Below are 26,112 nucleotides of genomic sequence, written 5' to 3'. Positions count from 1 at the left end.
TAACCCGTCGAAGGATGCATTGGACATTTTACATCAAGAAGTTCCCGGCAATCCAAACTCCTCTATTCCTTCATCAGCCGATGCTGCAAACGCTCCTGGTTTCTCTTCAGTTCCTTCGTTTACGGGCACCGGTTCAGGCTCATCGATGGACTCTTTTCTGCCACAATTTTGTTCTTTTATGGCCCAGCAAGCTCAACTGCAACGAGAACAAATGTCACAGGTGCAGCAATTGCTCGTTTCTTTGGTCATTAATAACAATCAGCGGGATTCATCTAATTCAAGCTCGTGCTGATCCACATTTTTTTCGAAGTATTTTAAATAATACATTTGCTAATGCCCCTCCATCTGTACCCGCAGGTCAGTGTGCAAAGTTTCTATCATCCCGAATTCCCTCTTTCTGGCTTGGAGGATGATGATATAGAATTATGGATAGAAAAAATTGAAAACGTTGCTCATATTCATGGTTTGTCCCCTGCTGTTATGATATCTGTTGCGGCTAATAATCTAATAAAGACTGCTCGCAGATGGTTTGATGTAAATATTGGAAACACCAACAAATCCTGGACTGATTTTAAAACGGCTATTTTCTGTCGTTTCAGAAGAAGAATATCTTTTGGTGTAATTATGCAAAAAATAGAAGCTCGAAAGTGGATTTTTTCTTCAGAATCTTTTCAAGATTATGCCATGGACAAATTGGCACTCATTCAAAGATTAAGATTACCAGATTATGATACAATTCATTTATTAATCAATGGAATAAGTAATTTGTCTATCAGAGCTGCTGCTTTGGCTCTTGATTTGAATTTTTTGGATTCCTTTTTAGAAAGAATGCATCATTTGACTACTTCCTGTGAAGAGCCTCTTAGAAAGATTTCAGCAAACCCCAGATTCTTCGGAAACCTTAAGGACATCGGTTCAAAATCTGTAAAATTGAAAGATCCAGTTTTATCGACGGAGAATTCTGTACAACTTTATAAGGATTTACATTGCGTATATTGCCATGGAAAGGATTATATCAGAATTGATTGTCCCAAACTCAAGAAGAAAGACCAATCTTCCAAATCTTCTCAGGAATCAATCCATACCGACTCAAATCGTTGCGTTAGTTGTAACGGCGTGTATGCGCCATTACTAATGTATTAAATACATTTATAATACACGCATGCTTCTGTCTCATTCTATCGCCTTCCTACCCACGCTATGTCTCGCTCATACATTCGCTGTCTCGCCCGCACGCTTACATTTGCTCACTGTCTCGCTCGCACGCTTACCTCTGCTCGCTGTTTCGCTCGCACGCACGCTGCCCCCCTCGTATGCATTACCTGACGCTTGCTGTCCTCTTCGCTCCAGCGCTTACCCATTCGTTGTCTCAATCTTACACATTCGCCTTACCTGAGCGGCCCATCTGAAGGGGGAACGTTGGAATGCGATCGACCGGGTATATAAGCCGGCCTAGCCGGCCCACCAGCACCAGATCCCATCCTGCGATTCTACCGAACGCTCCGATCAGATCTCCCGAAACCGAGGTGTCTCTCGGACTCGCTTCCAGTCCGGATCGAGGTGTCTCTCGATTCAACCGGGTGTCTCCGGCTTCCCGTCCGGGTCGAGGTGTTTCTCGACTCAACCGGATGTCTCCGGTTACCTGCTACCAGTCCGAGGTTTCACTCGACTCAACGGGGTGTCTCCGGCTTCCGAGCTGACCCGACACGCAGCCCCGTCGACTGCACGGTACCTTAGAGATAAGTTACGTGCTCCTGTGGTCGTTACCTGCACCTACGCGATACCGCTTGTACGCAAATAACTTCCGCTGCCGTAGGAATAAGTCCCGTGTTCTCGCGTACCTGCAAGATTCCGCTTGCACGCACCTCCGTTGTTCGGCTTTATCGTGATAACCGTTAGTTATATAAGAACTGCTGTATTTTTCACCACGCATAGAAATAAGTCAAACGTACACCGCGCGATTATATTGTACGACATTCTCTTATATTTATTTGCATACTTTCATATTTGTACTTCATTCAGTTATTAAAATAAAGAGTTATTTTTCCATACACCCACATTGTTCGCACAAGCTCGATTCTCCCCTTCTCTCGAATCCTGACGATCTGACGAGTCAATCCGGAGCGTCGAGAAAGGCGACCGCGTTATAAATTAATGATAGCCAAGTAAGAAAAATTATCTCTGATGATACTGTTCTTAAAGTAACTGAATTCAATGATATTCTTTGTAATTTATCCGCCTTAGTTGATACTGGTAGCCCGATCTCTTTGATCTGTCCGTCTATTTTCAAAAAATTTTGTAATTCTTTGATTGATTCCTTAAGTGATTTCTCTCTTTCTTATAAAGCTTTAAACGACAATTGAGATTAATGGTATTATTCCTTCTTGCATTAGATTAGAGTTATTGCCTAACATTTCAATAAAGGGCAATTTTCATGTTTTACGTCATAATTCTCTTTCTACTCATATTATTATTGTACGCGATTTTTTGAGAAATAAGATTTTTTGCTGTCAACTTTGCAGATGATGGATCGGAAGATAGAGTACATCTTTTTTCACAGGTTGCTTCTGCTGAAATTATTGCGCATAAATCTGTTTTTGATTCTTCATCATCTGACGTTGTCATTGATTTTGACCCTTTTATTAAAAATAAATTATTGTCTTTTTTTCATGAAGTAGAAAACACACAAGTTCCTGTCGTTCAGGATGATTATCTTGTCAAAATTAATTTAAAGGATGACTATTTATGCTTATGCACCGCGCAAATTTGCTTGGACAGAACGTATTCAGATGAGAGAGATCACTGATGATCTTTTAAGTAGAGGAATTATTAAGCTAAGTAGTTCTTCATATTGCGCACGTGTGGTTAGAAAAAAATGGCTTTATGCGTCTCTGTGTTGATTTGCGCCCACTTAATAATAGAGTTTTGAAACAGAAATATCCTTTTCCCCTCATAGAAGATTGTCTTACGCGGTTGAGCAATAAAACAGTTTTTACTTCGCTTGATTTAAAAAATGGTTTCCATCAAGATTACATCCGGACTGTGCTAAATACTTTTCATTTGCTACTCCCGATGGACAATTTGAATTTTTACGTCTTCTTTTTGGTTTTTCTGAATCTCCTGCTGAATTTCAAAAATGTCTTGTTCAAATTCTCCAGCCTTTAATAAGAGAAGATAAAGTAATTGTATATATTGATGATATTCTTATCTCTTCGGTATCAGCTGATCATAACCTTGATGTTTTAAAGGAAGTTCTTTTATTGTTCAAACGCTATAATTTACAGTTAAATTTTTAGAAATGTTTTCTTAGAACGACTATTGAATTTATGTTATATAATTTCCCCTTCAGGGATCACATTAAGTTCTAGACATGTTGATGCTGTTAATAAATTCCCGCAATCTAGAAAAGTGATTGAGGTTCAAAGGTTTCTTGGTTTGACCAATTATTTTAGAAAATTCATTAAAGATTATGCAGTCAAGGCCAGATCTTTAAATAATTTCTTACGTAAGTCAACTGTCTTCAACTTTGATGAAAGTTGTCAGCGAGCTTTTCAATTACTTAAGAAAGAATTAATTGCTTATCCTGTTTTACGTTTATATAACCCGTTTTCTGCCACTAAAATTCATACCGATGCTAGTGCTATAGCAGTCGCGGAAATTTTGTTACAAAAACAGGAATCTAATAATTGGGCACCTGTAGCTTATTACAGTCAAGCAACAAATAAAGCGGAAGCTAAATATCATAGTTTTGAGCTTGAAATGCTTGCGATTGTTAAAACAATTGAGAGATTCTATATTTATCTTTATGGTTTAGAAATTACAGTGGTCACTGATTGTCATGCATTGGTTCACGCCTTAAACAAAACCAGCTTGAATCCTAGAATTGCTCGCTGGATACTTAAATTGCAAAATTATCATTTTAGCACTGTTCATCGTGATGGACGCCGTATGGCTCATGTTGATGCACTTAGTCGCACTGTTGGTTACTTAGAAGCTATGCCATTAGAAAATGAGCTTCAATATAGACAGCTTCAAGATATCAGGCTCAGAAAAATTGCGGAAGATCTTTAATTTACTAACAATGATAAATTTGTTCTAATTGATGGCTTAGTATATAAAAAATTCCCAGATAAATCGCGTTTTGCTGTATTTGAGGCCATAATTAATAATGTTATTCGTGATGAGGTAGCTCATTGCGGTATCGAGAAAACTTGTCAAGATATTTTTCCTAATTGGTTTCTTCTTTGCGAAGGAAAGTGCAAGAATACATTGAAAACTGTTTAATTTGTTTATTGTATAATTCTTCGGTTAACTCTCTCGCGAAGGTGAAATGCAAATCACGAATTCTCCATCAGCTCCTTTTGTTATTTTACATATAGATCATTTTGGTCCTATTATGGTTTCAACGGATGGATCTAAACACATTTTGGTTATTTTTGATGCTTTTTCTAGATTATATGCAGTTAAATCTACTGGCACTAAAGAAGTAATTAAACATTTATCGGAGCTATTTAATATTTTCGGTAATCCCTGTTTGCTAGTCTCTTATAGAGATACTGCTTTCACCTCGCAAGATTTCGCTGAATTTTTAAAGTCAAAACACATTAAACACAGACAAATAGCAACTCTATGGGCAAATGGTCTTGTAGAAAGAGTTAACAGATTCCTTAAATCTTCCCTTAAGAAAGTAGTTAATGATCAAGCTAATTGGCATAGTTGTCTCAATACAGTTCAGTATGCTATTAACAATACTTATCATTCTTCTATTAAATCTTCTGCTTCTAAACTTTTTATTGGTTTTGATCAACGTAACCACTCTGATGCGGAACTAGTCAAATATTTAAATAAAATTTGCAGATGTTAGTTTTAATTTTATCGAAGAACGTGATAATAATCGTTTATTAGCCTCAGAGGCTACTTCTAAAATTAAAAGTTACAATAAGGAATATTACAATGATCATCATAAAAAACCGTCTCAATACAATCCTGGCGATTATGTATTAATTAGAGACTCAGTCGTTAAGTCAGGTGAAAATAAGAAATTAAAATTAACCTAATTACAAAGGTTCTTTTATGATCTCAAAAATTTCAAATAAAAATAGATACGTTGTACAGGATATTCCAGGGTTTAATGTATCTGCAAGACCTTATAATCTATTTTATCTCCTGATCGTATTAAACCCTAAATTAAGCCTATTAACCCTCATATTTAATGTTAATTGTAAGTTTGAATTGTTAATTTTGCGTTAGTGGTTTGAACATTTATTCTTTTTAGTCTTAATTATGTTTGCATTTACTATAAGTTTCATTGGTTTACTTTTCTATTCTTTTTCAATAATTTTTGTTGCGTCTCTTCGTATTTTTCTCATTCAAGTCGAATGATGTTGCCAGTCTGGCCGAGTAAGGCACAGCCTTTAAGCTAGCGCTAAGTTCACATGACATGCAGCGCTCTTTGCATATTGTCAGCGCTCCTTAAACTTCCGTAATTTCTTTTCCCTACGATTGGCATTTTTTTGGCGTTGCGTTATTGTTTTTGATTTGCGTTGCCGGATAGACGTGCGTGTTTCGGGCTCTCGATATTCGAGACATATATTAAGTGAGATGTTCTAAGTTAATTGTGAACCCAAGAAGAATATATTTAATTTCAAGCAGATCTAAATTCTGCGTCTCATTTCCTGATTTCAACACGGCTACAGCATTTTACTTCCTCACCACCTGACCCAAATCAGATCATCTCTTACAATACTATTTCCAACATAAATGTAAATAATTAAATACACTCGTCAACAAAATTATCCCATAGATAATTTCATGTCAAATTTCCGCATAACTTCAAATAGGTATAATTCCGTCGAACATGGTCGTATTTGAAAAAGTTTGTTTTCATTCTCAAGTTTAAAGCCTCTATTTTAGAAATCATTTGTCAGATTTAGAATTTATCCACCTCCCCTCTCGTCATATCCTTAAAAGTAAGGACATGTTACGTCTCCAAAAAATTGCATAATTTGACGCATTCCACGGGGTGGAATAAATTTTTTCGCAAATTTCATGATAATCATCGTAAAATATGGACTTCTATATATGAATTAAAAAAAAATAAAGTTTGTACGATTTTTTTTCGCAGAGTTATGACATATCAAAGTTACCTATATATTTTTGTTCATTTACCACCAGCATTAGCATTACCCGATGCGCACCACGAGGAGGTTACGATATAAATTTACCTTACTAAATTGATGAGTCTTTCTGAAATGATATGTTGGAAGATTACCAATGTTCCGTACACAAGATTCTTGCTTAAGCGACTCATAAAATATTTCCTTATGTATGTTTTTTTAATATTTTCCAGCTTTTTAGTATTTTTCTTATTTTATTTGAATACTTTATTTTTTATTAAATATAAAAATATTTAATTAAACGCGCGGGCGGAAGAGGGACTAAGCTCTTCCTCCTGCATCCCTACCTGAAAAAATTAACCTAAACCCAAACCTAATTTCAATTTAATTTCACAAATAGATTTGAGTTAGATTATTAATTTTTTTTAGATAAAGTGCAGGGAGAGAAGCAATGCACCTCCCTAGCCAATAGATTTACTTTAAACTTATAATATTTTGATCTTAAAAAGGTGTCACAATTAAAGTCATTAAATTTCAAAGAAAATTACATATTAATCATTTTATTTTTTTATTAATAACTTTTTAATAAACAATGAGTAACAATTAAAATCTTCATATTAATGAAAGGGATGGTTTTAGGAAAAATAGAAATAAATATTTATATTTATATTGGAAATAGCATTTTATTTAAGTTTTGTTAATAATTTATAATGATCTTTTATTAGTAACTTAATGAACAATGAGCGATGGCTGAAATATTTTGCATGTTAGGAACATGATTTTGATAACATATCATGATAACATATATCAAAATTATTAATAAATAAGTAAAGATAAATATATCTAAAAAAAGATACGAAAAATTTTTGCTAAAATGGGAAAATAAGTGGAAAAATATAAAATTTCTTATTTTTTATTTTTATATAAATTTATTTCTTATTTTATTTTCATGTACTATATATAATACATATATATGTATACTATATATGTATTTTTAAACTCCTTAAAAATAATTACATTCTATTTATTCTTCAGATGTTCCGCTTTAGCCACACCGCCAGAAGATCCACCTGCGAAACAGCTGCACATGGCTTATAAGATATTTCAAACAGATACTAAACTTATCAATCTTCTATTGCAATCACATGGTTTAATAGAGGTAAAGTATTAGCAAAGTATATATTATGTGTTATACATGTAATATACTATATATAAAATGTGTGTGTGTGTGTGTGTGTAAATTTGATAAAGCAGAGATGCTTCTTCATATAAATACAAGTTGAAAATATAAAATAAAATTTTTTTATACAAGGTTTTGTTTTCAAGAAAATCAGCTTTGGAGATCCGTATGCATTTAACTAACAAGAGTCTGGTAAATGTTTAAAAAAAGAGCAATCTTATTAATGATTTTGACATATGCTGTCTTCATTCTGAGTCATCATGATCTCCAACTTGATAGTTATGATTCATGAGTTAAAAAATTAATAAATAATAAGTGATTGAAATTTAAAAACAAAACCTTATATATATATATATATATATATATATATATATATATATATACACACACACACACACACTTAAATTTGGAAATTTATTTTATGAAAATGTTTCAATTGCTATTGTAAGAATGTAAACAAGGCACTGAAGGATTGAAGAACCGTACCGTGATAACCTCGTTTTACATTAAAAGCATCGGGCGATATGGAATGAACTTTGCATTGCAAGATAAATATGGAACTATATGATAATAGATCTCATTTTGCACTAAAAATACCTGACGATATAGGATGGATTTCGCATCGCGTGGAAAATCATTCATAAACATAGTCAATCCAAAAATGTTCCTCTCATCGAAAAATACACTTTTTATAAAAATATACTTTTTATAAGAGATCAAATTTTGTTCCCAGAGGGAAGAAAATGGAAATTAGTACTTAGAGAAAAAGAGTGGTACCATTCACCGTCTCTCATCAAAAACTATCAATTAAGAACTAAGAAGAGGAATCTCCTTCTTCTTAACCGATGAATGTACAACTCTAACTTTTAATCATTTTTTTTCTAATAAGGGAAGATATAGAAATTGCCCTTAGATTTTGATGAGTTTTGAATATGTTGTACTTTAGATCAAAATAAGAGACACGTATTTTTTTTATATGTATCTATACGGCTATTAAGGGATTAAAACAGCTCCTTGATGAAAATCGATTTTTATAATTTTTAGCGAATAACATTCAAATTAAAATTAATATTGAAAAATTATTTCATCTCTGTGGCAATCAGCATTGCATCCATTGAGCGAGATTCCAACATCGCTCTTGAGTCGTATTATTTTATTTCTATCTAGTCAAATATGTTTATAACGGGGCACCTTTCCCGACGCCACGGATCGGCTCGCCGGTGTCAGAGTTCGGGAGAAGGGGAGACTCAGGCTCGCAAAACCACACGGTTTAAGTAGTTAGCACTAGGAGAGTTCTAACGCAGGGATCTCAGGGGGGGTGAGGGGCGAGGGGATCTCAGCGGCGCGGGGGAATGACGTCACGCAGGATGGAGGGGGGATGACGTCACACGGGTTCTAACTCAGGTCCTATCAGGGATGACGTCACGCGGGTTCTAACTCAGGTCCTATCAGGGATGACGTCACGCGGGATTTCGGCAGCGCGGGGGCTGCGGGGCGGGGGACGCTTGGGGACGTGTTGGATGTTTTATGACAAGTATAAACAATAAAACAATATAAACAGCGATATTCCTTTGAAGGATTGGATCTTGGAACCTTCTTTTTCTTTTTTCTTTCTTCTTTATTTATTTTTTATTGCTGATGTTCGGCTGCTTTGTACCCTTGCCGCGCGTGTGAGAGAGAACGATAAGAGTGCGAAAAGAACGCGTACGAGAGAGAACGATAGCGAGACTTATAATTAGTGCAAGAGAGAGCGCAAGAGAAAGGCGTATAAATAATTGCAATTTTTTGTTACAATTAAAAATATATATAATTTATTTAAATGTGTGAGTTTAATAAAAAGTATACAATATAAAAGAAAAATAATAATATATAAAATAGACCGTCGGGCTATGTTGGGGAAACCGTTTCTGAAAACAGAAGAAAACATATGCATTTCATTAGTTTAAATTATTTAATAATTTATTTTAAAATACTTTTGATGTATAATAAATTAAAAGATACTTACAATGTTATCCATGATCCATTTATTTAATTTGTGCAAATAGGGCACATGTTGCAGGCCAATATTTGATTCAAAGATTTGTTACATTCTTTGCAAGACATATTAGATAAATGTTCATAATATGTGCATCTATGTTCCCGAACAAAACCAGCTTCTAAGAATAGGAATGATAATCTATAAAAGCACTCGGTACAATATTTTGATCCATTTTCCATGTAGTAATAGGAAATGCAACATATCTTCGTGTGATCCAATGCCATTATTTCAGTCAAGTTTAAATTTCGATGATTTAGTGTGTATTAGTTCATCACTACTATCACTCTCATAATCACTGTCTGCTATGGGTTCTATTTCTATTTCCTCGTCTGATGATTCATGGAGATTATCATCTTCCATCTCTCTCCTCTCTCTCTCCTCTCTCTCTATCTCCATCCTCTCCGCCACAACTGGATCCATCCAATAATCGTAATCATCATCCGTATCGTCGTCGATGATAATTACGTTTTCTTCAGCCATTGCACAAGACAACCGAAACACAGAAGAGCAACGAAAGAAATGATGCTCTAGTGCAGCAGACTACCGAAACACAGAAGAGCAACGAAAGAAATGATACTCTAGTGCAGCAGACCACCGAAACACAGAAAAGCAACGAAAGAAATGATACTCTAGTGCAGCAGAGTCCTCTTCATTTGAGATATTTCGGGGTCCGACCTTTTCGAGCAATCTGTGAATCATAGCGAGATAACAACACATTTTTGAGATATTTCAGGGTCCGACCTTTTCGAGCAATCTGTGAATCATAGCGAGATAACAACACATTTTCAACCCTAGGTTCAGTTACAAAAAAATTTTTTCTTTTGTGCTCCCAACAATCTTTGAATATCCCTCTCTCTTTATCCCTTTTATCTCTCTCTCTCTGTCATCTCTGTATTATCGCAAGTATACAATATTACCAGTTAATAAACAATATAAATAGGAGTATTCTTTGAAGGATTGGGTGGATGGAAATGCGTGCGAAGAAATTACGTCATGATTTAGACTTAAAACTCTTTATTTATGTTTTATATATTTTTCTTACGTATTATGGACTAAAAACTAAAGCTGCCAGTTCGCAATCGACGAGTTGATGCTTGTTGAAAGCGTCACTCGCGCGTATTACATTTGATATTTCTTTCGGATTTATTACAGTGGACGCGATATTGGAGAATTGCGTAAATTTGACATCAACTGTTTGGATAATTTTATCCAATCGATCAAAAGTTACATCTATGCAGTGATCGAGATCGAACATGCGATGTAACGTCGATTCGACCATCATCAAGCATACGTTTGAAGATTCGAGACTTATGAGTTTGACGTTAATCGTACGAACTCTCACTGTTAGCGGTCCAACGCTTATGAAATTGTAGTCATCTTTAGAGTCATTCCGAAGGAAATTTTGAATATTGCGACGTTGCTCGTAGAGTCCCTTCCACGTTTCGAGAGATAATATCAGTTCCTTTCCTCGATGATCTCCTATGACAATCTCCACGTAACTCGGTGGACCCACGTTGATACCAATTTCGAGGAATTTGAATTCCGTAGCTGTCAATGCATATCGTCTACCTAGTATACGAACCACACGACGCTCCAACGAAATGCTACAGAAAAATTAAAATTAAATAATAGTAATAATACAATTTGTAAAAATCGAAAAATAGAAAAATATAAAAAAGTTAAACGAAACTTACTCGTCACATTTGTTCTCAAACGATGAAGTTTTATTACGACTCGGCACGTAATTATTCACGCGTCTTCCGATGCCGCTGCTGCTGTTTCTTTCGACGTAGTACATTTCTCTGGGAGTTATGAAAAGTGAACCACGAGAGCGGTGTTAACGCGACACTGATCGTATAAGAAATAATCGAGTATACATGACGCTCATCTTCCAAAAGTATAATGTGGTGGGGGGGGTCAATGCTTCTAACGCTCTGAAATTTAGGAGAAGGGGAGACGGCGCTCAGATAAAAATTCTTAGAAACGCAAGGAAAAAATTAGGGAGGGGAAATAAGAGATAAAACATATTAATGTTTACATTTTTTATTTTTCTTGCAATTCTTTCTGGCGTTGCGACCACCAGTTAAATATTTTGAATACATTTTGTAATGCACAATTCTTAACATGTTTTCCACATCGCATACTATTGGTAATATCTAATTTATTTAGAGCATCGATATCTTCATAGTCAGCATCCAAGGTTTCAATGATATAGCCGTTTCCCGCATCGTCTAGTATATCGGTCAGCCATTTTCGCTTTTCAAGTCCTTTAACGTACACGACAGATGATTCTTTTTCGTGTATCGTACCAACGACTGCTGTTGTAATTACACGGTGAGCCAAGTCATATGGAACGTTTCCGTCTTCCCATTGTAATCCGTGATGATTTCTAATCACCTATAAAACTTGACGTTGCTCAGATTTTGTTAGCACGCTCCACGGTACAGGATTTGCGAAAAAATAATGCGAGAGAACATATCCCTTCCTCAGAACTGCCACTTCTTTCACGAAGAATAGTTTGTCGATGATAAATCCTTGCAGATCCACAAACTTGGTATAGACATGACGAGATCTCTCTCTCTCTCTCTCCCCGATGCATCAATCGAGAGGAATTGCAAACTCTAAAATCATCTCGCAGCACTTTGATTTATATCCTCCTCCCCTCTCTCTTGTGTCGATGTTATCGCTTAGGTGATTTTGCGTACAACGTTGGTCAACGGATTGTACTGGATCACACGATCGTGTATGATGAGACAGTACGCAGTGGTATTCATCGGCATGTTCTCCTTACATTCGAATTCCAATCTCACATTCACGGTTGCGCTCTTGACTGATTCGTTTTGTCGAGAACAATCGATAATCACGAACGGACCCTGACGTTGAAACTCATAGACGGAAAGACTCGGCTCGAGATACTCGTATCCGTAATAGTTCTTGCAGAAGCGCGCGTACGTGTCGTACAGAATGGCACATCTGCCTTTATTGAAATCCAGATTCATATCGTCGTACGGATAACATTCCGAATTCAGATAGAGTTTCACATTGATTAATTTGCAGTGGTCGAATTGAGTCGCATTCTTAGTCAAGGAATTCTTCCGGTCTATTTGCATAGCGAAGATAACATATCGTGGTTTCTCCAGTTGAGTCGCGGTCTTAATGGCCCACGAATGCTTGGTTGTAAGCTGCAATAGCGGATACTCGTACAGATCCCACGAGCGAAAACCCATGCTGAGATATCGTCCGCTTTCCAGAGCACGCAGCATCGACAGTTTTTCGATCTCGCTCAACAGCACGTGAGGCATTCGCCATTGTATCTTGAATATGTCTATTACAGGCTCCAGCGTTTTAGAATTCATAAACAGACAATTATTATCGTTGCGCGATCGTATTAAGTCAATTCGTGACGAGCGTTAATCACCACTCGTTTATAATCCTCGCAAAATCCCAATAACATGTGGAGCGGTACGCAAAAATTGAAATGTCCATTCTCATAGGTCAACGGATCCCAGCCGGCGTTTTTCATAATCACGTTTCTAGCGGATGATGCCGTTACAAAGTTTTTGAGCGTAGTAGTTATTCCTACGTTTCTATTGCGATCAATCTCAACATCATCGAGTTCGTATCGAATCTCATCGAACATGAATGCGACGCAATTATTTGCCAGTACCGCATCACTTTTTCCTTCAACTGTTGCTCTGTTTTTCGTTAGTTGTCCCTCGATGTATAGGAAACTCTCGTACGGCAGGGTATACAGATCCTGTTGTTGTATGGGTATTCTTATCTCGTCACTGTGTCCGAACGTTGTATTGGCGAACGGGTTGTACGTGTGAGTCTCGATCTTGATGATACGATTGTCAAAGATCGGTTCATCACTGATGTTGAGAATGTCGGTCTTCGTTCAGCTGTTTCGCACCGCAAATCCCAAAGATTGTAAAAACGCAACGTTCGATGCGCTGAGTTTCTTTTTCTTGGATGATTTGATATTAGCGAACGTCGACGTTGTTGTTGTTGTTGGTGGTGTTGCTGGTCTCGTAAAGATTGCGTTATCTCTCACGTCTTTCGATCCGTTCAATACGAGCATCTCATACGTCGCATACGTACGTGCAATCTTACGGTGATCTCTTCTCCTCGAAAATCGAGCAATCGTCCGTTCTGGTCGACAACGCGTAACGTTAAATCCGTAATGCTCCGCGCGATGATCGGCAGGTAAATGATCTGTGCAGGCGTTTCCGATATCTTATATCCCGGTGGTACCCTCGGTGAAAATTCATGTATCGTATGAACGAGTATGCCGTTGTTGTACGCACCCGCGGTCACGTTACACTCTATACGGATAATATTCACGTTGAGAATGTTAATCGGCATGTTTGATTCGTACCATTTTCGCGGCTCGAGAATACGATTCGAGAATCCTAGCAGCGATCCAATGTTGTCAGGTTTGGTAAAGTTTATTCTGTCACATTTGATCTCGCTCCTCATTGTATTGTAATTAGCGCGGAGCACTATCGGATATTCGCCATCTTCATAGTCACCGCCGTCAATGTGTTTCTCATCGCGATGTTTCCGTGAAATTGCATGTTTCAAAAATTCATGTATATTTTGCAACTCATACGATCCCTCGGGAATCGTAATTTCCTCGTCGTCTTCGCCAAAGTAAAATTTATTATTCGAGGAATTCACATTTGGTATCGTGTGATAAGTCTCAAAATCCGTTAGACCGAGCTCGTATTCGCCGTCGCTCAAATCTACGATGGGAAAGAAGTTTGCCGTGAGAACGCTACTCTTCCCAGTCAATGTGAACGTCATAGACATGTCGACGAAACTGTTTAACGAATACTGAGTTAAATAGCGCAATATCTGTCTTTAAATTCACATGCATCGACCGTTCGAAGAAACTGCAAGCACAATTGTCCGCAGATACTCTGATCGTAAGTTTGAACAGGTGTGTAATTGTACTGTATCTTCGTTACGTTTCGTCCGAGATATCGCACTAATTCATTCGGTGGTCGAAGATTGCCGAAACTGTCGAAATATATAGCGCGATTCCCCCTCTTTGCATACGCTACCCAATGAGTACCTGGTCCTTCGACGCTATCCTAATTTACGATGCCGCTCTCGTTTTGATATATACCACCGATCGGTAACGAGTTGCGCATGAAAACACCTCTAAAATATGGAATGTGCATACGTTTTGCCAGTTGTAGCAATTGTATGTTGGTAGTTGCGCCCTGCGGCATTTTTAGCGTCTCTTTGACGTTTTTTTTTTTTTCTCGTTGAGGCTCCTCGTCCGTATTTGTAAGGAGCGAGATATAATCCGTGACCTTCCATGGCGCGATTGTGACGTAGCATCTCTTGCAACTGACGTTGCGCGGCTTTTCCGTCGTTCACCACTTTCGCTACACCAGCCGCTCCACCGATCAGGGATCCGAGCGCACCCAACATTGGTAGAATCGGCAATACACCGCCGCATTTCGCTACCGGAAGTATCCGTTTCTTCACCGTTTTTTTCTTCGTCTTCGTCTTCAGACCCATACCGAGCTTCGTCTTGGCTTTCATCGTTGCCCAGACAGTTGTGGCGGCGGCTCTCTCACCGAGAGTCGAATCTTTCGCAACGATGCGATTCCGCGCTTTCTCAGCGAGTATCTTATCCGCCGCGTGTCTCTCGGTGAGATCGTTGCTCCGAGAGTATGCTGTATCGTGTTCGCGACACGCCGCGTCCAATGGATTTATACCTCGATCGCCTCTGACTAATCGCTTTTGCAACCGCGTGCCTGGTCCGCAAAACTGATAACCGGGAATATGGAATTCGATCGGAATTGCGTTTATCGCGTGATTTAATAGGCCTCTACCTATTTTCGTTGACATTCGCCGCAATTCTTTATCAACGGCGCCGGACCGTCGATGTGCGTTTCCTGCCACGGCTGATTGTAATGTTCGTAACAGCGACGATACGTCTGAACCTCCGGATCCGCTTTTATGTGTTCCGGAAGTTTGTCCCACACGTAGTGGACGTAATCACCGCACGTTCTCAATAGAACTGCTTTCGGCACTAATTGTAGCTGTTCGACGCTCAAATTGCGAATATCGGAAGGATTTGTTAGCAGGGTGAACATTTTTTCTCTACTGAGCGACTCGTGATTTCGCGCACCTATAAATAGGCAGGCGTTCGATCCAATCAGCAGTGTTGAAAAAATGAGATTCGTACGACAACCTTTGACGATATGCGTGACAAATTGCGACGACAGATTACGATCAATGGAGGACAACGCGGAGATGCGCAGGCACGGTACGATGCTACCGACTACTATACGCGCGATCGTTTGCGGCCCCTCGAATTGTGGTAAAACCAACGTTCTGATAAGTCTACTGGAAAGCCCGCACGGTGTACGTTTCGAGAACGTGTACGTGTACTCGAAGTCGCTGCAACAGCTGAAAAATCGATATCTGGAGAATTTGTTGACGCCGATCGACGAAATCGGCTATTTTACGTTCTCCAATAACAGTGACGTCATTCCACCGAGCGAGGTACGTCCAAACTCGATTTTCGTCTTCGATGACGTGGCGTGCGACAAGCAAAATACGATAAGAGAGTACTTCTCAATGGATCGTCACTCGAACGTCGACTGCTTCTATCTCTGTCAGACGTACGCGAGAATACCAAAACATCTTATACGCGACAACGCGAACCTGCTGATCTTGTTTAAACAGGACGGTACCAACTTGAAACACGTGTACAACGATCACGTGAATACCGACATGTCGTACGGGGATTTCAGTGAATTATGTCGTACTTGTTGGCAACACAAGTATGGATTCCTAGTGATAGATAAGGACAGCTCATTTACGAACGGGCGATACAGAAAAGGATTTAACGTGTTCGCGATACCGCAAAACGATTAGTCGCTGCCGACACACTCTGTCGACATGGCTGAAAGCGATAATATTCGCGAGCGTGAAAAGATTGCGAGGGAGATTGAGAAAACGAGCGAATCGATCCGCAAAAAACATCGCGCTTTGAAGACCGGTAAGATCGACGACGATATCGCGGTCAAGACCCATTTTAGGCCTATTATCGAGCCACTACAAAAAATCGTCGACAACTCTAGCTTAATCGCGGTGAAAAACGAGCCGGAGAGTAACGCTGACGCTATAATTAAAACGTTACCCATCAAGCGGTACAAGGAGGAAGAGGAAGAGGAGGAGGAGGAGGAGGATACGACACCGAAAAAGAGACAACGATTGAAGGCGAATCGTTTATCGACACCGCATACATCGGATGAACCGCTGATAACCTCCACACCGTCCGCGACAACGAGAATCGTACAACCCACGATACCCGAATCACTCGCAATCGAAAATGTTTTCGAAACCACGGGCAACCCGCTCGAATCACCATCTGTTCGAAACATGTTACAAACGTTGGAAGGTCAAAAAATGTTACGAGAGCACTTCGGGCCACTGGCACAAAAGTACATGGGCGCTCTCCTTAGTGGCGATAAAAAAAATCAGATCGATCACGTGTACGGTGTCTATTTCGACGAGAATGAAATGTGGCTCGGTAACAAACGATTCGACATCGGCGCAGATGACTCTATAATCATAGACAAAGTGAGGTACATTGGTAAACCTGGATTATACGAGTTGATCTTCAAGAGAATTCCCGATGATGACATATACACTGAGGACGATATGCAAAAATATAAGAGCATATTAATGGCGACGAGTGCGCATAAACGTCAATATGATGCGCAAGGTCAATTAAAGAGCAACAGGGGATACAAGTAAACACATAATTGCACCGTTGATGTCGATCGAATCGAAAAAGAAAAAATGCGGTACGGGAGTATTCATGCTTCGCGCGATGACGCTAACCGACAATAAGATCGATTACGTGCACTGGGACGATCCCAACGAGCTAGTGGATCATCTACGATTGCTCGACGCTTCGCGCCGAGCTGGCCACAACGCTCACGACAACGAGATCCTGTCGATCATCGATGAACTTCGCGAAGTTGGTCTTATTCTAAATTAAACGGTGTCTCGACAAAACTGATCAGTCGATCGACGTCACTCGCATCGAGAAAAAAAATGCCCATCAACAAATTTGGATTATTCGAACGGAGAAATGAAGCAATTAGAACAAGCGATCATTGGGGTAAATCGGTGACAAGTTACTTGCGTCAAAACACTTTGTGTCGCGTCGCTACGTACTATGACGCGAGGTCGCGCAAGATTCGCCGTGTAGCGCATCCTGAGGCTGATACCGATGCAGTCAACAAACTGTACGTGGAACAATGCGTTAAAACGTTGAAGAATCAGCAGAAAGAATCAGACGAGAAGCTGACTGCGTTCGAGAGGGACGTGCGAGCTTTGCAGACTGCGATAAACGAGCTTCGGCGTGCGATTAACACTAATTCAGAAACGGCTATCCACCTGTAATGAGCGGCTGTAGTGAACGGTTTAGGAGCGGCTATTGTACAATTATTAAACATCTGCAAAGGTTTATCGAACGGGTTGGGAACGGCTATCGAACAGCTATAAACGGCTATCGATCGGCTATCGAACGGTTATCGAACAGCTACGAACAGCTACGAACGGCTATCGAACGGCTATCGAACGGCTATCGAACAGCTATGAACGGCTATCGAACGGGCCAGGAACGGCTAGCAACGAATGATAAAACGCACGGTGATACTCAAGGCACACATCATTTGATCGACGAATCGAAACAACGATGGATCGGCGATCGGGAATAACCGAGGAAGCGAAGAAACAACATAGTTTAGAGAAACGGCAGTTGGTGAACGAATTGCACGCGCCGGCGAGAAAAAATTTTCCCCGAAGACACGTCATAGTGCGGGGATACGATGACCTGTGGCAAGCTGACATTGTCGAGATGCGTCCGTACTCTCGTTTCAACAGAGGTTACCACTACATACTCACAGTCATAGATGCGTTGAGAAAGCACGCGTGGGCCATACCACTCAAGAGTAAAGGTGGAAGCGAGACAGCTGACGCTATCGCCGAGATAATTCGAGATAGCAAAAGATGTCCGAAAAACTTACAGACTGATATGGGGAAGGAATTTTATAACGCTGACGTGCAACGGCTCATGCGGAAACATGACATCAATCATGTTACGTCCGGTGGACTCCACGATTCTTTTCTTTCCTCGAAACGATTTCGTGGAAGAAAGAAATTAAGGATCGACTTGCATTCGAAATGCAAAGCGATTCTTCTTAGGAATAAAGATAGCGCTTAGAAGAACGCAACCTAACCCGCGGGTATCGCCATTAAACTTTAACAAATCTAATACTGAGAATGGCCAGTCGAGATAGCGTTAACGAAACTCTAAATAAATTCGTGAATTGTTATGAGAAACTCTAACTGTCCCGTATCTATTGGTACGGCTTTATATTCGAAGCCTCTCTATCTAAAGAAATTTTAAAATAAAGATCTGGTTCTCGGGAAGATTGTCAAAATCTAAACATACAGCAATATTCTTGAAATTGATAGTGCACGTGCGCTCGTTCGACAGGCCACCCTCGAGCGTTCTCCGAATCGCCAAATCGCCAAGCGATAAGATAATCAGCTCACTCCCACTCTCTACTGGATGGAGCTAAGTCTCGAGCCAAAGGGCTTAACCAATTAAAATCTTAAGAGACCCCTCTTCTTTTAAAAAATCAAGCTCCTTGACCTTAGGAAGGGAGTAATAGAAATCATTTAATTCGCCTAAAAAGATTCCCCACCATCCAGAAGGGAGGAGGAATAAAATCCTTAAAACTCGCGAGCCGAAGACGCGGACACACTTCAGTTCACAGTTCATAGAACACAGTTCATTTTAAAGAAATTACGACACCTCTTTCGTGCAGCACAGAGTATCTGTTTAAATTCAATCATTGTCAATAAGTAAGTGAAGTGAGTGAGGTGAACTTTGGATCAACTGAGCATTCCACTCATCTTCAACCAACAGCCACCCACCTGCGCTTTCAGCTCCGGTCGGATTAAATTTCTTTTTCAACACCTTGCAACGTTCACAATAAGTAGTAAGTTTAAATTTCTCTCTCAGTTCCTATTTCTCTTTCCCATTCGACTGGCGATATCAAAAACGATCTTTAAGTAATTAAAGAGTTTGAACTATAGATCCTTAAAATAATAAAAATTTAATCAATAATACTCTCGATCAGTTAGAATTTCATAATAACCATCAATAGTAATTTATCGTTAACAATTCAATTCCCTTTCCATATAACTCTTATCTATTCGTTGCGGATTTCAGAATTGGAATTCACGAATATTCCTCCTATCTATTCGTTGCAGATTACAGAATTGGAATTCACGAATATTACTCTTATCTATTCGTTGCGGATTTCAGAATTGGAATTCACGACTATTCCTCCTATCTATTCGTTGCAGATTACAGAATTGGAATTCACGAATATTACTCTTATCTATTCGTTGCGGATTTCAGAATTGGAATTCACGACTATTCCTCCTATCTATTCGTTGCGGATTTCAGAATTGGAATTCACGAATATTCCTCCTATCTATTCGTTGCGGATTTCAGAATTGGAATTCACGAATATTCCTCCTATCTATTCGTTGCGGATTTCAGAATTGGAATTCACGAATATTCCTCCTATCTATTCGTTGCGGATTTCAGAATTGGAATTCACGAATACTTCCCCACTCTCCAAAGATTCTTTACAGCAATCTATCCCATTAGTTCCCTTTAATTTTCTTCTCGATATAAATATATATATATATATATATATATATATATATATATATAATTGCTTCTTCAAATTGTGATCGGATATGTCAAACAATAGGCGTTGGCGGAATCGCCAGAACAAACGGTTAAGAGAAGGGCTGGCTCAAGCTATTGGCGGTCCAGTAAATCGTTCGACCACTAGTATAGACAGTAATAAACTCGACACTAACACACACCCTCCTAACCCCTCTTCCTCATCCCTTATCCCGAATTATTCTCCAATCTCGTCCCCAGGGCATTCCTCGACCTCCCCCGGTACACCTGTTCCGGCCCCCGCGCCTTCGCTTGGTTCACCCCCCAGATCTCGTACCCCGCTCCCACCAGAACTTTCTCCTTCCCCGTATTACCCCCCCGTATCTACCCTTGTATTTGAACCCTCTCCTTTGCCTTCTCCCGAACCCCCTCGTTCCCCCTCACCTCCTGTCCGGGAGCGTACTCCTCCCATACCTGTTATCACCCTCGACTCAGATCCTCCTTCCCCTTCCACCTCCTCAGAATTTTCTGAATTCGGCGAGGCACTGGGAGATTTTGCGAGAGATCTTCCCGACCTCGAAGAGGATTCCAACCCCTTCGACTTCCCTCCCGATTCCCCGTCGGGACCTCCTAACAGTCCCGAAACTCCTGAACCTCCCCCTTCTCACCCTCTAGGTTATTTCCTATCCCAGTTTCCCCTCATCGACTTCCCCATTCCCGAAGGATCTTTTCGCGTGGGCTCCGGTCCTGTGGACCACGGAGGAGTTCCGTCGCTACCTAACCAGTGCCCCTCCTGATGCTATAATTGCGTGGTATCTCCCTGGCTCCCACCTTCCATTAGGAGTTCCTATACAAGCCCTGTGGAAGAAATTCCCTCCGTCCACTATCCAATTTGAAAATCCTTGACCCTTTGTCCTCTCCCCTTTAACTTTATAATACATATGTTTAAATAGAAAAATTGAAATAAAATTAATTTTGTAATAATCCAGCCAGGATAAATTACCTGAAGATTAGACTTCCCACCTTTTATCCTGGCTGACGTCCTCCGAACCAATGTAACACCCGCGGAAATTCCCTCACATATACAAAACAACACACAAAAACATTTTTTTTTCAATTATATTTTGTATTTTTAAAAAAGGATCTTTATGTAAACATATTTTATATCGCTAAAACAACTGATTAATGAATAAATGGTAATTTACGATAAAATTTTCATTTAATTTTTGGTACCCGTTCTCATTCCCTCAATTATCGAAATCGCACAGGATCCCGTCCCGAGTAAAAGAGATTCGATTCTCTTACCGAAAAGGGACCGACGAGCGTAACGGCCTAGGACACTCACAGAGTTAAAGGGACCATTCTGGTCACTGACCTGTGCCAGGCCCCTGACAGTGCGCTCGACCCGATCTATACACACGCCCGATAAGTGTGTCACCGGGTAAGTAGGTTGCGTCCTTCCAGATGGCCCGACCTTTCAAGGGTCTGGACGTAACGTACTGATTAATTTTGGGGGCTCGTCCGGGATTGAAATGTGCGATCTTGGAAACCGGAATGAGTGACGGGACTCGAAGTAAAGTCAATAAAGACGAAATAGAAGATCTTTATAAAACAGCATTAGAGCAATATAGTAAACCGAAAAATACTCGATCTGTTTCTACTCCCTTACACACATCTACCCCTAAAGCGACATCTAAACAAGTCCGATTTATTGGAGAAAATTCTTCCAATTTAACTGAAAATACCCTAATTGCCGATTCGCCCGAGCCGTCCTCCGACGATTCTGAACCAACCGCCGCAAACGCTAGTATAAGTAAAATAGTTGATAGTAATAACTTTGAAAACTATCCTGAAAACCCTATAATCATGGCGCATCAAAATCCTTTCGCCACACTGAAATATGCGGTTGACGCTGTCCCCTTCTTCGATGGCAGCAACATTCCGCTTAACTATTTTATTGAGGGCTGCGAAGAAGCAAAATCGATGCTTCCTAAGGAAGCCGAACCGCAGTTTACTAAAATTTTAAGAACTCGAATAGTAGGTGAAGCACGCAGAACGATTCAAGACCAAGATTTTGATAAATTATCGCAACTAACTGCCTATTTAAAACGAATTTATGGGCCGGTAAAAACTGTCTATCAACTCCAAGGAGAACTAGGATGTATTTATCAGAAAAATGACGAGGATGTAGTTACTTACGCTAACCGCGTCAAGATCTTAGGAAAACAGATATTAGAGGCGTATAGAGGACCCGGAAATACATTGCCGGACCAAGCTACTAAGACATCGCTAAAAAAAGACATGAGTAAATGTTTTATAAGGGGGCTTAAGCCCGAAATCGAACAAAGAATAGCGAGGGATTTAGATGTACAAGAAACGGTCGCCGATGCCTTAAGGATAGAAAGAGAACTGCGGGTAATGACAGATTTACGACAGGGACAGAGCAGTGACTCAAACAGAACAAAAATATTACCTACTAATCGATTGCGGGAAACATGCCAAATCTGCCTCAAAGAGGGGCATGTAGCAAACAATTGTCGAAAATTCTCTCAATTTTTACTACAAAATCACCATAAATCTGATCTAGGCATGGAAATATTAATATGTCAGATTTGTAAAAAATGAGGGCATAGTGCTGACAAATGTCGGTTTCGTGATCCTCAAGCTCGACAAACGATAAACGTAATACAGGAAAAAGCTGCCACCTGTCAATTATGTTCAAAACCAGGACATAATGCAAAAACCTGTCGACAAAATACTAATAGTCAACCCAATAAAGTCTCTGTAATTTGCCAGTGGTGTGATAAGCCAGGACATTCCGCCAATAATTGCTGGATAAAACAAAATGAAGAGAGAGACCTCGAAAATAAACCGAGAATTACTTGCCAAACTTGCGACAAATTCGGACACACCTCTAAAGAATGTCGTTCTAAAATTAATCAACAAGCGGCGCCTAAGAACGATTTATTCTGTCGATATTGCAAAGACCGAGGTCACCTACTCGATGATTGTCAATTACGTATCGCGAGTAACAACCGTCGCAAGGAAAATAGTCAGGGAAACTACAAGGGCCCCTCGACGTCGGGTGTGCAGCAGGGGGCCGGGCAGACCTCACACCCTTCACAATCTCAAGTGGCCAAGTAGGAAGTAATAACATAAATGTACAGCCTGTGACAGTAAATCTCAACAAGCAAAGCCTAGTGCCTACTGTCCGGGTTAACGTTAAAGATATGCCGACTTCCATAACTCTTATGTTAGATATATAGGATCTGGACCTAATGTTATCAAAGAAAATTTCGCGCCTGAGGGACTTAATATTAATTACAAAAATATATTAAAATTAAATGGTATAAATGATTATCCTGTTTACACCCTCGGTGAAATCGTATTAACTCTTTTTGAACTACCAGTCATCTTTCATATTGTATCTAACGATTTCCCAATTCCGCAATCTGGAATATTAGGCAATGAATTTTTTAAACAAACTTTTTCGAAAATAGATTATGCGGAAGAATGCCTGGTTGCATCCGGAATTAACATACCTTTCTTTACGCCGGAGATGATCGTAGTGGCTCCACGATCTGAGTCATTATTTTATGTGAGGATAAAAAATCCAGAAATAAAAGTAGGATATATACCCAGATTAAAATTAACTCACGGAATTTATCTAGGGGACACCATTGTCGAAAATACATCCGGAAAAGCGTATTTAAACATCATAAGTACCCTAGACGAAGAAACGGAAGTACAAGTTCCGAACCTGCGCTTAAAACCGTTGAATGAAGTGCTTGACGACCATGAATCTACACTGGAAAACAGAAACGACTTAGAAAAATCAGTCCGTATGGAGGAAGAAATTAAACATAAGGAATTTAACAAAAAGACTGAAGAGCTCAATTACAAGGGTGAGATGGAAATCGAAGATAAAAATAAAAATACAAATGAAGTTAGCATCAAGGAATCTCAAAACAAAACTAATAAAGAAATAATAAATCAAGAAGAAAATGAAATCAAGAATAAGAATAAAAATAAAATAAAAATAAAAAGGAAGAAAGAAGAGGAAACTGCAAGTTGCAAAAATGGAGCGGACTTTGAACATGAAAACCATCAACATAATCCTACTATTGATGGAATATTGAATGAAAATAAAGAAGAGATATTAAACAAAAGGGAAAACAAGAAAGAAATTAAAAATAAAAATAACCATGAAGAAAAAATCAGGGAAATAAATTCAAAAATCCTAGAAGAGGCAAATTACCAGACCTCTCCAGGGGAAATTAACTCTAGGATTTCGGAGGGAAATTTCCAAACCTCGACAGAAAATCCTAGCTCCGTCAATTGTGAGGAGGGAAGTTACCAAACCTCGTTACACAATTCGACACCTTCTTATTTTAAAAAGGGGAGCAATTCCTTATCCCCCTTTGATATCGAATTTCCGGAATTCGAATTATTTTCAAAAAATAATGATAATGAATTTGAAATTTCTCTAAAAAATCTCCTCAATAAAGTTCAAACGATGACTCGAAAAAATAAAAAATTAAAAATTAAAGGTCTCAAAGAACACAGACCGTCTTCAAGAATTTCCACGTCTTTGTTAAACATATCTCAAGAGATCATAGATAAATTTATGCGAAAACGTAAATCAAAACGTGACGAAAATCAACAAATTAATACTGCAAATTCCAAGTGTTTGGTGGTCACTGAAAGAAAAATGAAGGATCGACTCGTTAAAATAATAGAATCTCTACGATTAGAACATCTAAATGGAACAGAGAGAGACAACGTAATAAAATTAATAACGAATAGTCAAGATCGATTTCACATTCCCGGAGAAAAATTAACTGCGACGAACGTATTACTACATCAAATTCCGACCACAGACGACCATCCAATAAATACCCGACAGTATCGTTTCCCACAAATACACAAAAAGAAGAAATAAATAGACAGGTAGAAGAATTACTAGAAGGAGGCATTGTGAAACACTCACAATCACCTTACAATACGCCTATATGGATTGTGCCAAAAAAGGAAGATTCAAAGGGTAATAAAAGGTGGAGAATGGTCTTAGACTTTCGCGCTTTAAATGAAAAAACTATAGGAGATGCATATCCTCTTCCGAATATCGTCGATATATTGGATCAATTAGGAGGAGCTCGTTATTTTTCAGTATGCGACTTAGCATCCGGTTTTCACCAAATAAAAATGGATTCTGTAGATAGTCATAAAACCGCATTTACAACGCCTTTTGGACATTATGAATTCGAGCGAATGCCTTTCGGTCTTAAAAACGCTCCAGCGACCTTTCAACGCCTAATGGATTTAGTGTTGACCGGATTACAAGGTGAAGAATTATTTGTTTATATGGATGATATCGTCATTTACGCATTTTCATTGGAAGAACATGAAAGGAAATACAATGCATTAATTGAACGTCTTCGTGAGGCTAACCTGAAATTACAACCTGATAAATGTGAGTTTCTGAAATCTGAAGTAACATATCTGGGACATGTAATCGGCAGAGATGGAGTAAAACCGGATCCGAAAAAATTAGAAGCAGTACAACACTTTCCAAGACCGAAAACGCTAAGAAATATTAAACAATTTTTGGGACTTGCCGGATATTATAGAAGATTTATACCAAACTTTTCTAAATTAGCGAAACCATTAACATTATTATTAAAGAATGATGTACGATTTGAGTGGACGGCCACTCAAGAGGAGTCATTTGAAACTTTAAAACAAAAATTGTGCGAAGAACCAGTATTACAATACCCGGATTTCTCTAAACCATTTATTTTAACCACCGACGCTTCTGGCATAGCCGTAGGAGGAATCCTATCACAAGGACAAGTAAATAAAGATAGGCCGATAGCCTATGCCTCACGAACTCTGACGGACAATGAATTAAAGTACGATACCTACGAAAAAGAAGCACTTGCAATAGTATATTGCGTTAAGCATTTCCGACCATACTTGTACGGAAGAAAATTCACCTTAGTTACAGATCATAAACCACTAATGTGGTTTA

At 39.1% G+C, this 26,112-nt stretch overlaps 2 protein-coding genes across 15 annotated transcripts in view; both read left to right on the top strand.

Moving 5' to 3' along the window:
- Ttll5 (Tubulin tyrosine ligase-like 5) overlaps positions 1-26,112 on the top strand; it is a 354,482-nt gene that overhangs the window by 90,473 nt on the left and 237,897 nt on the right. For all 14 annotated transcript variants that reach the window (XR_014437810.1, XR_014437811.1, XR_014437812.1 and 11 more), the window contains one exon: positions 7,152-7,275. Coding sequence is in view for 11 of the 14 variants with exons in the window: in XM_083094286.1 (XP_082950412.1) it covers positions 7,152-7,275 (124 nt within the window). In the remaining 3 variants the exon portion in view is untranslated. The remainder of the gene's footprint in view (positions 1-7,151; positions 7,276-26,112) is intronic.
- LOC145968653 (uncharacterized) lies at positions 21,636-22,706 on the top strand. The gene has a single exon (XM_083094298.1). The coding sequence runs from the start codon at positions 21,636-21,638 to the stop codon at positions 22,704-22,706; it is 1,071 nt and encodes a 356-aa protein (XP_082950424.1).

Source organism: Camponotus vicinus, unplaced genomic scaffold (genome assembly GCF_025532165.1).
Source record: "Camponotus vicinus isolate PSW18456_S1 unplaced genomic scaffold, iyCamVici1.0 SCAF_3, whole genome shotgun sequence".
Lineage (NCBI taxonomy): Eukaryota > Metazoa > Arthropoda > Insecta > Hymenoptera > Formicidae > Camponotus > Camponotus vicinus.
The sequence above is the reverse complement of the archived record's forward strand: the minus strand, read 5'-3'. Positions and strand labels throughout refer to the sequence as shown.